Here is a 15,670-nt window from a genome sequence, read left to right on the forward strand (position 1 = left end):
GCTGAGTATTCCTCCATGTTCACTTTGTATTGGGTGTGTTATTCCCTTAAAGTTACTGAATTGAAATGAATAGCAGCGTCATTTTGTTTTATCACTGTAGAAATAACTTCCTGAATCTGTTCTGTGTAGTACAGGAAATAAATGGCGTGCTCGGAGGAAGTTGATAACTCCAGCATTTCATTTCACGATTCTGACGGAGTTTGTTGAGGTTATGATCGAACAGACCAATATTTTGCTGGGAAAACTGGAGAAGAAAGTGGGAAAGGGACCTTTTAATTGCTTCAATGACATTGCACTCTGTACTTTGGACATAATCTGTGGTGAGTTTTTTCAGCCTATTGGAATCAAAAATGTAGGAAAATGTAAGAATTTAAAGCATAGAAGGGGAGGAGTAAGTGGCCTGTTGTATATGCCTTACTGCTCACCAGTTGTCTTAACCTACCTACATAATTATCTCTCCCTTTAAAAAGGTATTATATTTGCTGGCTTTTGATAAGGTTAATTCTGGTTCCTTTTGTAATTTGCTTACATTAGTCTGCTTTATGGTTCTAGCTCACAATAATAAATTGCACTTTTAAATTAAAAGTTTTAAATATATTTGTATCCATTGAAGCTTTCAGAGTATCGTAATCAATTAAATGCAGCTCAAACAGTTTTGACAGTACAAGCTGTCAAATACTATCAGGACAATAGTGGGTTGGTATCCATTGCCTGGGGCTAGGTCTCCTCTCAGAGAAGGGCTGCAGAGTGGAGGCTTCCAGTACAACGTATCCCATGGAGAAATGCCTCAAGTTTGAGCTGCCATTGCATCAACATGGAAGCCAAGTAGGCCAGATTGAAATCAGGTGCTCCCTGATTCCTTTTCATTATTCCTGTACCCCCCTCATTAGATTTACGAGGTGTTCTGCTGAATTCCAATTTGAGCATTGAATTAAAAACTGAGAAGCACTATGGTGAGAAATTGAAGCTTGACTTCAGCAGATAGTGATCAAGTGGATGGCAGACCGAAGTTGTTGGGCCACTTGCTGAGCAGCATATGGCTAGCTTACTTAGCTAGGCTGTAAACTATTTCTTTATGCTGATGGGTACTGGTGTCTAGGTTTCTGTGAAGTATTTGTGTAAGTGTTATGGTATTGATGATGTTTTGGTCCCCTACTTCATCAAGTACAGTAGAGCTTCTACATCGAGTGCTTGCTGAAGGGTCCCAACTCAAGATGTTGCCTGTCCAATTTTCTCTATTGATGCTGCCTGACCTGCTGAGTTTCTTTAGCTTTATGTATGTTGTTTCAGATTCCACCATCTGCAGTCTCTTGTGTCTCACCCTTGAAATGATGGTTGTTTTTGTGGTACAAGTATTCTCGCAGTGCTATTGGGCAGGGATTTCCAGAATTCCTTTCCAGTAACAATGAAACACCAACAATGTACTTCCAAATCAGATTCTTGTGTGACTTGGTGAGGAACATGCAGGTAGTGGTGTTCAGATGTGCCTGCTTCTCCTCCTTCCTTGGTGCTAGAGATCACGTGGGTGGGTGGTGCTGTTAAAGTAGTCAGGTCAAAGTACTGTAGTGCATTTTTTAGACAGTTCATGTTGTGTGCCTGTTGTAGGGAAGCAGGCATCTTCCCAGACACCCATACACTTGATTCCTTTCTGGGTTAAAATTGATTCTTAAATGTCTTTTTTTCACTCTCTTGACTTTAATAGCTCGGAATTTTGGCTAAAGAAGTATTTTTGACATATCATTACATGAAACTTCGTAAAGTTAGGTTTATATAGAAGTAGAAGGTACAATTACAAAACACTGGATCACTGAAGACAAGTTCCAAAAATGTGCAGAGGCACTGCACAGTGACAAGTGAAAATGATGGGTTAACATGCTGACAAGTGTTCCTTTTAGTTAGTCTGAGATGCCTGCCAGAGAAGAAAAGTCCCTGTATGAGCTATGGAGTTGCAGCTAATGTCACAGTGGAACAGTGGTTGGTGTTGTTGCCCCACACTTCCACAGATCCAGGTTCAATATCCTGACCACCGGTGCTTTCTGCGGTAGAGTTTGCACATCTTCCCTATGGCCATGTGGGTTTCCTCCAGGTGCCCTGCTTTTCTCCCATGTGCTACGTGTATATTTAGTTTAATGGGCCCCCAGTGTGCAGGTGGATGGCATGGAGAATAGGAAGGAGTTGATGGAACTCTTAAGAGAATAAAGTCGGATTAACGGATTAGTGTAGCTTGTGCTTGATAGTTTGATAATGGTGGCCCTGGTGCTTGCTTCTAAACTCAATGATAATGGCTCACCAATTCGCTGACATATTTCCTTTGTTTTCTATTTGTTCTCGGCCATTCTGACTCACCAGCATGTGTAACTTCTAAGCTTACTTGGGTATTCCTAATTTTAAGACAGAAAAGTTTTGATGAGAGCAATTCATTCACCAGAATGGGCTACTTACAATATTTTTATATTGCTTTAGAAACTGCCATGGACAAGAAAGTCTATGCTCAGAGTAACAGTGACTCGGAATACATTTATGCAGTCTGCAAGTAAGTCATTGGAACTGTCTGAACGCTTTTTAACTGATTACTGTTTTTATTCGTAGGACCTCTGATATAAATTCCATTGTAAGAATTTAAATGTTTAAAGTAATTTCTTCTGAAGAATGGAATGGTAACAGGCAGGTCCATAGGTTTTTGCATTAATCATTATCTGTATAAGACAATCTTTACAAAATATCTTGCTTCGAGTGAAATAGTTCAAGGAAATAAATTTCCTTATTATTATGCTGAATAAGCAGTAAATTAAAGAACAACCGTGGCTTTGGTGATTGGCAGTTGTTTTCTAACAGTAAATAAACATAATTGTCCCAAACACGAGGAAATCTGCAGATGATGGAAATTCAAGCACCAGCAGTTTTTGTGTGTGATAATTGTCCCAAATGCCTTTTCTTTGCTTTTAACTGAAAACAGGCAAAACTCCTGATTCTGGAGTGTATTTTAAATCTGCTTTTGTAGGTAAATGGCAGTTAACTCTCCTGATGACACATTAACTGAATTTTGCCCGATTTGCGCCAACTCTGATTTTAATTCTTGAAGGTCATGGGTCAGATTCAGCAGCCAGACTGTACATCTTGATATCTAATGATGTCGTTAGGTCCTAACTGCAATTTTAACTTGTGCTGGAGATGGATAACTGAGTAGAGAATGCTTCAGGATGTAAATTATATGAAACTTTTTCTAAAAGAAAACAACTTTGATTCATTTAAGGTAGGGTAGTCCTTTAGAATCACCTCCTATCCATCTCTACTAGGCCAAGAAAGTTTAAGGGATTTTCCTACCCAGTTTCCTGAGACAATCTCCCTTGTATCTGTCTGCAGCATTATAAAGTGGTCCGCTGGTTAAAAGCAAGGTGGCAGTTAACATCATAAATTGCCAACATAATTCCTGGTGGAAGCTTTGTAAGCTAAAAACAGCTACTGTTTCAGTTATACACACAATAAATTATGCAGATACTGGAAATCTTGACTAGCACACACACAATGCTGGAGGAAGTCAGCAAGTTCCTCTATCTTTTAACGGGTTCTGTTGGATTTCTTTGTTCTGTGGCTGCCTGGAAGCAGACAAATGTCAAGGTTGTATAGAGTATACGTACTTTGATAATAAATATACTTGGAACTTTGAAATTGCTGGAGGGGCTCAGCAAGTCAGGCAACATCAGTGGAGAGGAATAAGTAGCCAATGCTTCGGGCCAAAGTCCTTCGTCAGGACCTGAGCCTAAAACATCGACCATTTATTCCCCTCCATGGATGCTGACTGACCTGCTGTGTTCCTTCAGTATTTCAGTTATAACCTCATCTTAGAACATAGAACAGTACTAGCCTCTTGGCCCATGATGCCGTGCTGACCCTTTTTACCTATTTCAAGTTGAATCTAATCCTTCCCTCCCATATGTCCCTCCATTTTTCTTTCATCAATGTGCCTATCTTTTTCAATATTTATCATTCTTGAGTTTCATCTCCTTCTACCACAAATGTGCGTGTCTACAGGAGAAAGTTATGCCTGAAACACACTAACTGAACTAACAGCACATGCAGTCATAGACAATATGGTTGACAATAGCTGAAATGCCGTGGTGGTGCTGTATTATTTATATACACAGTGGCCACTTTATTAGGGACCTCCGCCTCCTGTACCTAAAATAATGGCCACTGAGAGTACGTTCATGGTCTTCTGCTGCTGTAGCCCATCCACTTCAAGGTTCAATGTATTGTGTGTTCAGAGATGCTCTTCTGCGCACCCCTGTTGTAATGCATGGTTATTAGAGTTGCTGTCATTTGTCGGCTTGAACCAGTCTGGCCATTCTCTTCTGACCTCTCTCTTTAACAAGGCATTTTACTCCACAGAATTGCCACTCACTGGAATTATTTTTTTTGTTTTTTTGCACCACTGAAGGGCCTTTGCCCAACTATTTATTCCTTTTCATAGGTGCTGACCGACTTGCTGAGTTCCTTCAGTATTTCAGTCACAACCTCAGGTTAGAACATAGAACAGTACAGCACAGAATTCTACAGACAGTTGTGCATGAAAATCCAGGAGATTAGCAGTTTCTGAGTTAATCAAACCACCCTGTCTGGCACCAATAACCATTCCATGGTCAAAGTCACGTGGATTACATTTCTTCCTCATTCTCATGTTTGGTCATGACTTCCGGTCAAGATGCTGTCTGCTGTTACGTACCCCGTAACTGGGTTGCCAAACCAGCAGAAATGGATCACTCAGTTGGAGTCTGGAGTACTAGAACTAAGAAAGTTTTATTAAAGAAACAAGCAACACAGTAATCGAAAGGATAATAAATGCAACAGTTCAGCGATGATAAACACACATGTGCACAGAATTAAGATAACAGCATCAATCAAGCTCTATCGTTGTCTAGGGGTAAATGACCAAATTTCAAAGTGACTCAAAGTTCAGTCCAGTTCAGTTCGCAGTAATCGTTGCCATGGTGATGGACAACGTGGGGGGAGAGAGAGATAGAACAGGAACAACTGATCATTCAGAACACTGCTTCACTCACAGACCGGCGATATGGCTCACAGGCAGCTTTTGGGCGGGTCCTTGGTGATGTCACCTGAGGTCACCGACTGTGACCCCTCCTCCAGATGCGGTTGATCCTCTGCAGTGAACCCGGCACCCAGGCAAGGGCGGACACACACCAGGTTCCCGCTGATCGTACCTTTCCACCCTGTGCGTTGTCTGGTACTTCTCACCCACTTGTGAGAAGCGCACCGCTTCCAGGGTCTCGTTACCTCGGGTGTCGTGTGTCTCCTGCCTTAGCGAACCTGTCCCTTTCTATCCCCCTGCTGGGGTATCGCCTGTCCATCACTTCAAACAGTTCAAGGTTCAAAGAGGGGAGCCGCTCCAGACAGCTCTCTCTCCCCCTGTCCCTTCATTACACATCTCCAGACGCTGCTCCATTGTTCCTTATCTCTCCTTCCCCTGAGGGCAGGTGGCAGACCAACTGCTGATGCCACTGATGCTAGCCCAGGCCAGCAAACATCTTAATTTTATGTGTATTCTCGTAACACTGCATACAGTGCTTTGGTCGACAACGTCTGGATAGGTCCTGGATCGTGGTTATGTTTCACTTCTTTTATGTCTTTTACATTTGCTTTTCATCTTGAACGTGATTCTGGAACTGTCGGAGCTTGTGATTTGAGCTTTGGAGATTGTTTGGGTGTTTCAGCGCGCTGCAGTCTCTGAGGGGATGCTGTGAGGCAGAGGCAGTGTGTGGGAACCTCACGGTGAGAAGGCTGCGAGCTAGTGTTTGACTTCATTTCACCGATTAAAGCTTCCATTGCACACAGATTAAAGCCAAGAGGGAGATTGAAATGCTAAATGCCTGCCTTTTTATTGCTGGTGAGATCACTCTGCTACGGAGAGGGAGACTGCCTTTTCATCGCTTGGCTATGAAGAGGGGAGACTGCCTTTTTATCACTGGTTAGATTGCCCTGCTACTGAGAGAGAGAATGTTGCCCAGATTTTCTGCATTTTGGATGTGGACTTGGGACTGTGGACTTTTTTTTTCAGTCTTATGGTTTTTTTGTATTTAGTGTTTTTTGCTTGATCTTTCTCGTATTTTTGTGTGCGGGAAGGATGATTTAGGAGTTGACGTGCCTGTTCCGTTTTTGTTCGCCTTTTTTTCTGGCAGAGAGGAGGAATTTGGAGTTTGATGATCGTGTTGCCTTTCTTTTCTTCTTCGGTTTCATGGATATCTGGAAAAGAAGAATTTCAGAGTTGGTGTACTTTGATAATAAATGAACCTTTTGAACCTTTGGTCTGAACAACAACTGAACCTCTTGACCATGACTGTATGCTTTTATGTATTGAGTAGCTGCCATATTATTGCCTAATTAGATATTTCCATTAATGGGCAGGTATACAGGTATATCTAATAAAGTAGCTGCTGTGTGTGCTCTTGCAGGTGATGCATTTATTAAGCATTCATACAGGCTGGAGGTAGGATTCTTGAATTGACAGTGTAATGATGGCATTTCATCAAAGGTGTTAAAGCAGAGAATTCTGGAATTTCTATTGTATGATATATATATATTTGAGAGAAGATGATCGCTAACAGATGTCTGTTTGTTTACAGATATGAACCATTGTGCAGAGTGGAGCTTGAGTGTGCTATAATGTAGGTTACTTTCCACTCTATTTAGGATGAGTAACTTGGTATTCCGCAGGCAGAAAATGCCATGGTTTTGGCCTGACTTTACTTACAATGCATTTGGAGAAGGAAAGGAACATGAAAGGGTTCTCAAAATCCTACACACTTTCACAGAAAAGGTAGGTTTATTATCAGATAAAATAAAACATGAACTATTAAAAGCATTTAGCAAGTGAGGCTGCAGCTCAGAGAAAACCGGACGATGGAAGAGTTTGAGTGCAAGTTCCCTACCAAAACTGGAATGTTATTACAGCTCAGCAGGATTACAGCACAACTCAATATGTTCAAAATCACACTTAGTGTTGGCCTCCACTTTCTGCAGATGATGCCTTGACTGCATTTTTTATTATTTGAGGTTTGAGGTACCTAGAATCGGCAGGTTAATTTTTGTTCTTTTGATCTGCTTTCTTTTTTAAATGACCAGCTGTCTCTTGGAGATGAGCAAGGACATTAATAAAGTGTCTTTTGAAATGTATTAATGGTAACATGGTCTTCGGATGTACTGAATAATTTATTGGCGTTAAATTTCCGCTGTTGCAAATTACCTTTTTTTGAGACAATTGTGGATGGGATGTTAGCAGACATCCCACCTCTCCTGGAAGTTCCGGGAGTCTCCTGCATATTAATAGTGGCTCCCTGATGCCTGCAAATTATATACAATATCACGGAAATCAATTTTTTTGAGCTAGAGCGCGCAAGAGAGAGCGAGCGCAAGTGCGAATGAGCGCAAAAGCAAGAAAGCAAGCGAGAGAGAGAGAGAAAGCGCGAGCGAGCACCAGCGAGAGTGGCCACGAGCGAGAGAGAGAAAGCGAGAGCAAGACCATGAGCGAGAGAGTTCCAAACAAAGTCAGAGTGGCAGAGTGTTCCAAAAAAAGAAAATATAAAACATACGTCACCCCAGACAACACTAAAGTGTACCCCTGCCTAATAGGGGTCAAAAATAATGACAGTGTTGCTCACTGCACTGTTTGCAACAGTGACTTTTCTATTGCCCGTGGTGGGTGAAGACTGTATAAGACGTGTTGAGGTGAGATTAACAGGTGTCGTTTGTTCATTAGCATAGCTAACGTTATTTAAACTAGCTGGCTAGCTGCTAAGGAGCTACTCTATTGCAGACATCCCACCTCTACCGGAAGTTCCGGGAGTCTCCCGCAAATTGATGGTGATACCTCCCTGAAATGAGTTTTTGCAGGGTGGGATGTCTGTGTTAGTTGCTACAATACCATGTCAGGTAAAGAATAAACCCTTCTACCTGTATACTTCGTTTTTATGCTTTTCATTAGGATTCAAGTGTGAATTTCTCCCTTTTTGATTTGCCATATAAAAGGACAGGGCATTGATTATCTTACAATTTCCTCCTTTTCCTCCATACTCCCTGGTATTTAGGATCTGGTTCTTTATTGAAGTGGATCTTAAAGGAAAAGGCACAATCAATTAGCGCCTTCAGGCTATGGAACTGAGATCAGTATTACTTTCAGTTTAGATAGATCATGAACCCTTGGATGACCCTTGGGCTCAGTTAGGATAGAGAACACTCCAGAGAGGATTTCTTGACCTTCTGGGGCAGGTAATCTTGATTGTGGGATTGAAAGCATTAGGAAAATTTATCTCTTGGTCTGAGGACACATTTGAAAATGAAACGCTGACTATTTTGCACTCCACAGACAGTGCCCAATGTGCTCAGAATTTTCAGCTCTTTGTTTTTACTTCACCTCTCTTAACATCTATGTTCAATATCTGCTTTTGGATCTGATAGATGTTGGGATCTGATAGATGTTGGCTGGAAGTAGGAGAATGAATATCTATTACAATCTATTCCAAAGAAATTCACTTGAGGCATTTTTAGGTGATTGCTGAGAGGTCTGATAAGATTGAGAATTCTGAAGAATTTCAGCGTTGCGGTTCCGATTCAGACTCCGATTTACAGAGCAAGAAGAAGTGTAAGGCCTTTCTTGATGTGTTACTCAGTGCAACCTATGAAAATGGAGAAAAGCTGAGTCAGCAGGACATTGAAGAAGAAGTGAACACGTTCATATTTGAGGTAAGATATCATGTGGAGAAATAGCAAGCTGTTTTAGTTGCTGTGTACGTAGGATCAAAAGTAATACAAGGGTTGTGATTACTGAGAATGGATAAACATTTTCTATAGTTAGATGATACTCTTCTCTTCATACATCATAAGGTATTAACATTTTAATTTCCCCCCACTACCTTAATCTGGTTCACTGCCTTATTCTGTTTTCTGTCCCCTTCCTTTCCAGTCCCGATGAAGGGTCTCAGCCTGAAACATTGACTCTTCACTCCCTTCCATAGAGCCTGCCTGATTTGCTCTGCATTTTCTGTCTGTGGCTCTAGATTTCCCACATCTGCAGAATCACTAGTATTAAAGCTTAAATATTGTGCACCATAAAATAGAAAACAATTATTTACAGTGCATTTTCCAGGCTATTTCTGACATGTATGCTATTTATAAGTATACTGAAAGCCTAATTACATCTCTTAATTTGTGAGTTAAATCACCGAAGTAGGTCTATTGACTGCTAGAGACGGAATGGCTTTGCGGATATCTGTTTGTACTTGTGTCATTCCAGGGAAAGGTGTACCTTTAGGAAAGTGCAGAAAAATCTGAGTGAACTTGAGATACGATGCTGCTGCATCTCAGGTCCAGGGACTTGAGGTGCATCTTACATTATGTGCTGTACACGTGGAACTTGTACTTTTTCACTGTGACTGCTCCACTTGGGGATCTTATTTCTTTTCGGATCCCAAAGCTTTGTCTGTAGGCTGATTGACTGTAGTGAATTGGTCCTTATTGTAGATAAGAATGAAAGGGTCATTGATGCACATGTGAGAGAGAATTAATTGCAGGATTACAGAAAAATAACGAGAGAGTGAGACCGATGGGCTTGCTGTGTTGGGAGCTAGTCACACTTGATGGACTGCTGTGATAAAGACCGCTTATTATGCAAGTGAGTAAAAGGAACCAATATAAATGCTTTTTTTAAAAAAAAAAAATGGTGAGGTTTGGGGTAGATGAGATGTGTGATGAGAGAAGAAAAGAATGAAAGTGTACCTAGAACAAACTGTGTGATTTCTAGCAACACATATAAAAGTTGCTGGTGAACGCAGCAGGCCAGGCAGCATCTATTGGAAGAGGTATCCTAACGAAGGGTCTCGGCCCGAAACGTCGACTACACCTCTTCCAATAGATGCTGCCTGGCCTGCTGCGTTCACCAGCAACTTTTATATGTGTTGCTTGAAATTCCAGCATCTGCAGATTTCCTTGTGTGTGTGTGATTTCTATCAGGGAAGGAAATGAGGATAGCAAGAGAATTAGATTTTCAAAGCAGTATTGTAAATAGAAGAAGCTGTAAAAGCAGATTTTTGTATGTAATAGCCACCAAGTAAAAAATCCAAGGAGGAATTGATAAGATAACCACATAACAATATAACAATTACAGCACGGAAACAGGCCGTCTTGGCCCTTCTAGTCAGTGCCGAACTCTTACTCTCATCTAATCCCACCGACCTGCCCTCAGCCCATAACCCTCCATTCCTTTCCTGTTCATATAGCTGTTCGATTTAACTTTAAAAGACAACATCAAACCTGCCTCTACCGCTTCTGCTGGAAGCTCATTCCACAGAGCTGCCACTCTCTGAGTAAAGAAGTTCCTCCTCGTGTTACCCCTAAACTTTTGCCCTTTAACTCTCAACTCATGTCCTCTTGTTTGAATCTCCCCCACTCTCAATGGAAAAAGCCGATCCATGTTAACTCTACCTATCCCCCTCATAATTTTAAATACCTCTATCAAGTCTCCCCTCAACCTTCTATGCTCCAAAGAATAAAGACCCAACTTGTTCAACCTTCCCCTGTAACTTAGGTGATGAAACCCAGGTAACGTCCTAGTAAATCTTCTCTGTACTCTCTCTGTGTTGTTGACATTCTTCCTATAATTTAGTGACCAGAACTGTACACAATACTCCTAGATTTGGCCTCACCAATGCCTTGTACAATTTCAACATTACATCCCAACTCCTATACTCAATGTTCTGATTAATAAAGGCCAGCATACCAAAAGCTTTCTTCACCACCCTATCCACTTGAGATTCCACCTTCAGGGAATTATGCACCATTATTCCTAGATCCCTCTGTTCTACTGCATTCTTCAATGCCCTACCGTTTACCATGTATGTCCTCATTTGATTAGTCCTACCAAAATGTAGCACCTCACATTTATCAGCATTAAACTCCATCTGCCATCTTTCAGCCCACTCTTCTAACTGGCCTAAATCTCTCTGCAAGCTTTGAAAACCTACTTCATTATCCACAACTCCACCTATCTTAGTATCATCTGCATTCTTACTCATCCAATTTACCACCCCATCATCCAGATCATTAATGTATATGACAAATAACATTAGACCCAGTACAGATACCTGAGGCACACCACTAGTCACCGGCCTTCAATCTGACAAACAGTTATCCACCACCACTCTCTGGCATCTCCTATCCAGCCACTGCTGAATCCATTTTACTACTTCAATGTTAATACCTAACGATTAAACCTTCCTAACCAACCTTCCATATGGGACCTTGTCAAAGGTCTTACTGAAGTCCTTATAGACAACATCTACTGCTTTACCCTCGTCAACTTTCCTGGTAACCTCTTCAAAAAATTCAATAAGATTTGTTAAACATGACCTTTCATGCACAAATCCATGTTGACTGTTCCTAATCAGACCCTGTCTATCTAGATAATTATATATACCATCTCTAAGAATACTCTCCATCAATTTACCCACCACTGATGTCAAACTCACAGGCCGATAATTGCTAGGTTTACTCTTCGAACCCTTTTTAAACAATGGAACAACATGAGCAGTACGCCAATCCTCCTGCACCATCCCTGTTTCTAATGATATTTGAAATATTTCTGCCAGAGCCCCTGCTATTTCCACACGAACTTCCCTCAAGGTCCTAGGGAATGTCCTGCCAGGACCCGGAGACTTATCCACCTTTATATTCCTTAAAAGCTCCAGTACTACCTCTTCTTTAATCATCATAGTTTCCATAACTACCCTACCTGTTTCCCTTATCTTACACAATTCAGTATCCTTCTCCTTAGTGAATACCGAAGAAAAGAAATTGTTCAGAATCTCCCCCATCTCTTTTGGCTCCACACATAGCTGTCCACTCTGATTCTGTAAGGGACCAATTTTATCCCTCACTGTCCTTTTGCTATTAATATAATGGTAGAAACCCTTGGGATTTATCTTCACCTTACTTGCCAATGCAACCTCATCTTCTTTTAGCTTTTCTAATTTCTTTTTACTTCTTCTAGATTCTTTTTACATTCTTTATATTCCTCAAGCACCTCATTTACTCCATGCTGCCTATACTTATTGTAGATATCTCTCTTTTTCCGACCCAAGTTTCCAATATCCGTTGTAAACCATGGCTCTCTCAAACTTTTAACCTTTCAACCTAACAGGAACATAAAGATTCTGTACTCTCAAAATTTCACCTTTAATTGACCTCCATTTCTCTATTACATTCTTCCCATAAAACAAATTGTCCCAATCCACTCCTTCTAAGTCCTTTCGCATCGGATCAGGAAAGCGAAAAGGGCCTATGCAGGCAAAATACATGGACACTTCTGTGACACAGGTGACACCAGATGGATGTGGCAGGGATTTAAAGCACTGACAGACTACAAGATCAGGCAGAAAACTGATGACAGCTACGCCTCTCTTCCAGACAGGCTTAACAATTTCTTTGCACACTTCGAGGCATCAAACACTGCAGCAAGAGGGAGAGCCGGTCCCTTTTTACCATCTGACCAGCCGGCTCCAATCATTGATCCAGAGCAAACATGGAGGACCCTTGCCAGGGTCAACCCATGGAAAGTGGGAGGTCCCGACAACATCCCTGGACGTGTGCTCAAGGAATGTGCTGATGTATTACAGATGTCCTGACAGACAGTTTCAACATCTTCCTTAGTCAAGCCATTGTCCCCAGATGTTTCAAAACCTCCACAATCATCCCTGTAGCAAAGAAATCAGTTGTAGCCTGTATGAATGATTACCGTCCCGTTGCCCTGACCCCCATAGTGATGAAATATTTTGAACGGCTTGTCAAGCCTCATATCACAGTCAGCCTCCCCTCATCACTGGATCCTCTACAGTTTGCTTATCGTCCAAATTGCTCTACGGAGGATGCAATATCCACCACACTGCACACAGTTCTCTCCTCACTTGGACAGCAAAGACACTTATGCCAGAATCCTGTACATTGATTTCAGTTCAGTGTTCAATACCATCAGCCTGCAGAGACTAGTGGAGAAACTGTCGCTGCTTGGCCATAACACTGCCATGTGTCACTGGATTCTGAATTTCATGACAGAGAGACCACAGTCAGTCCGTGTTGGCAGGAACATCTCTAACTCCATCACACTGAGCACTGGATCCCCACAAGGCTGTGTGCTTAGCCCATTGCTGTTTACACCGCTAACACATGACTGTGCAGCCAGATTCAAGGAGAACCTGATCATTAAATTTGCTGATGATACCACAGTGGTGGGGCTCATCAGCAAAAATGATGAAACAATGTGCAGGGAGGAGGTCAAATACCTAGAGAGCTGGTGCAGGGATAACAACTTGATGCTTAATGTCACCAAAACCAAGGAGATGATCGTCGATTTCAGACGGTCTCAGCCCGAGCACACACCCCTCAGCATCAGCGGCTCCACAGTGGAGAGAGTGGAAAACAACATGTTCCTTGGGGTGCAGATCTCGGACGATCTCACCTGGTCCAGGAACACCACTGGGATTATGAAACGGGCCCAGCAGAGATTGCATTTTCTGAGGAAGCTTAAACAAGCATCACTCCCCACTAACATCTTAACTACATTCTGTAGAGGCGTGGTTGAGAGTGTGCTGATCTTTTGCATCACAACCTGGTACTCCAGCTGCAGTGCTGTCGACAAAAAAGCCTTGCAGAGGGTGGTTAGGGGAGTAGAGAAGGTTATTGGGGTCTCCCTACCTTCTGTCCAAGACCCCTTTCAGAGTCGATGCCTCCAGAAGACACAGTACATCATTAAAGACCCCTCACACCCTCTCCATGAACTGTTCGTTCTTCTGCCATCAGGCAAATGTTACAGGGGCATCAAAACTAAAACCACAAGGCTACTAAACAGCTTCCTCCCACAGGCAGTCAGACTGCTAAATAACTGCTCCACCTGACTCTGCTTTGGACACTTTTAACTTGCACTGGACACTTATAACTTGATTTTACCTGACATGTGGCTGTTGTGTTTCTACTATTCATTGTTATGTTTATTATTTAGTGTTGCGTTTGTTATGTTATGACTGCACTGCTCCTGGGAAACGCTGTCTCATTCTGCCCTGCAGAGCTGATGTATGGTTAGAATGACAATAAAGTTTTTTGAATCTTTGAATCTTTGAATCTCCTCAGAGTTAGACTTTCTGCAATCAAAAAATCTCAAACCTGGGTCCAGACCTATCCTTCTCCATAATTATATTAAAACTAATAGCATTGTGATCACTGGAACCGAAGTGCTCCCCAACACAAACCTCTGTCACCTGACCTATCTCATTCCCTAACAGGAGATCCAACACTGCCCCTTCTCTAGTTGGTACCTCTATGTATTCCTGCAAATAACTATCCTGCACACAGTTTGCAAACTCCAAACCATCCAGCCCTTTTACAGTATGGGCTTCCCAGTCTATGTGTGGAAAATTAAAATCCTCCACAATCACAACCTTGTGCTTACTACAAATATCTGCTATCTCCTTACAAATTTGCTCCTCCAATTCTCGCTCCCCATTTGGTGGTCTATAATACACCCCCATAAGAGTTACTACCCCTTTCCCATTCCTCAATTCCACCCAAATAGCCTCCCTAGACGAGCCCTCTGATCTATACTGCCAAAGCACCGCTGTAATATTTTCTCTGACAAACAATGCAACACCTCCCCCTCTTGTCCCTCCGATTCTGTCATACCTGAAGCAACAAAATCCAGGAATATTTGGTTGCCAATCACACCCCTCCTGTAACCATGTTTCACTAATAGCTACCACATCATACTTCCAGGTATTAATCCATGCTTTAAGCTCCTCCACCTTTCTTATAATTCTCCTAGCATTAAAATACATGCACTTAAGAAATTTTCCACCTCTTACTCTCTGTTTATCACTAACGGTGCAAACAAACTTTACTAACGCAAACACGAGGTAATCTGCAGATGTTGGAATTTCAAGCCACACACATAAAAGTTGCTGGTGAACCTAGCAGGCCAGGCAGCATCTCTAGGAAGAGGTATAGTCGACGTTTCAGGCCCAGACCCTTCATCAGGACTAACTGAAAGAAGAACTAGTAAGAGATTTGAAAGGGGGAGGGGGAGATCCGAAATGATAGTAGAAGACAGGAGGGGGAGGGATGGAGCCAAGAGCTGGACAGGTGATTGGCAAAAGGGATATGAGAGGATCATAGGACAGGAGGCCTAGGGAGAAAGAAAAGGCGGGGCGGGGGGGAACTTTACTATTTTCTTTTTCTTTCTTCCCTATATCTGTTCCTATACTCTATAATCTTGTAGGGGTTATTGGTCATTGTAGATAGTATTGTCTATAGAATATATAAGATTATTGAAACACAGAAAAATTTTGGTGTAAAAGTTTGTAGTAATTTTCTGCTGTAATGAATATATTTCTAATTTTTTTAATTGCTATCTCAACAAGTTAGATATCAGAAAAGTTTGGCCAATGGTCCCTAGACCAGTGAGTGTTGAACAAATAAGAGTGATCAAAATTTAGAAAATGTTTAAAAAGTGCAGATTATGATGGTTGATTTTTGTATACATGGGTAGATAAATGTTAAACCCAATATTTTTAAGCAAAGATGCATGTCTTATTGTAATGGAAATAAAGTCTAGATGTTT

At 41.7% G+C, this 15,670-nt stretch overlaps 1 protein-coding gene across 2 annotated transcripts in view; it reads left to right on the plus strand.

The window, feature by feature from the left end:
- LOC134343990 (cytochrome P450 4V2-like) overlaps positions 1-15,670 on the plus strand; it is a 43,574-nt gene that overhangs the window by 12,570 nt on the left and 15,334 nt on the right. The window contains exons 4-7 of one of the 2 annotated variants that reach the window (XM_063043018.1): positions 130-320; positions 2,464-2,533; positions 6,730-6,832; positions 8,560-8,754. In XM_063043018.1, the coding sequence (XP_062899088.1) occupies positions 130-320; positions 2,464-2,533; positions 6,730-6,832; positions 8,560-8,754 (559 nt within the window). Of the gene's footprint in view, positions 1-129; positions 321-2,463; positions 2,534-6,705; positions 6,833-8,559; positions 8,755-15,670 lie in introns of both variants that reach the window. The other variant, XM_063043017.1, reaches the window with a different exon arrangement.

Source organism: Mobula hypostoma, chromosome 3, assembly GCF_963921235.1.
Source record: "Mobula hypostoma chromosome 3, sMobHyp1.1, whole genome shotgun sequence".
Lineage (NCBI taxonomy): Eukaryota > Metazoa > Chordata > Chondrichthyes > Myliobatiformes > Myliobatidae > Mobula > Mobula hypostoma.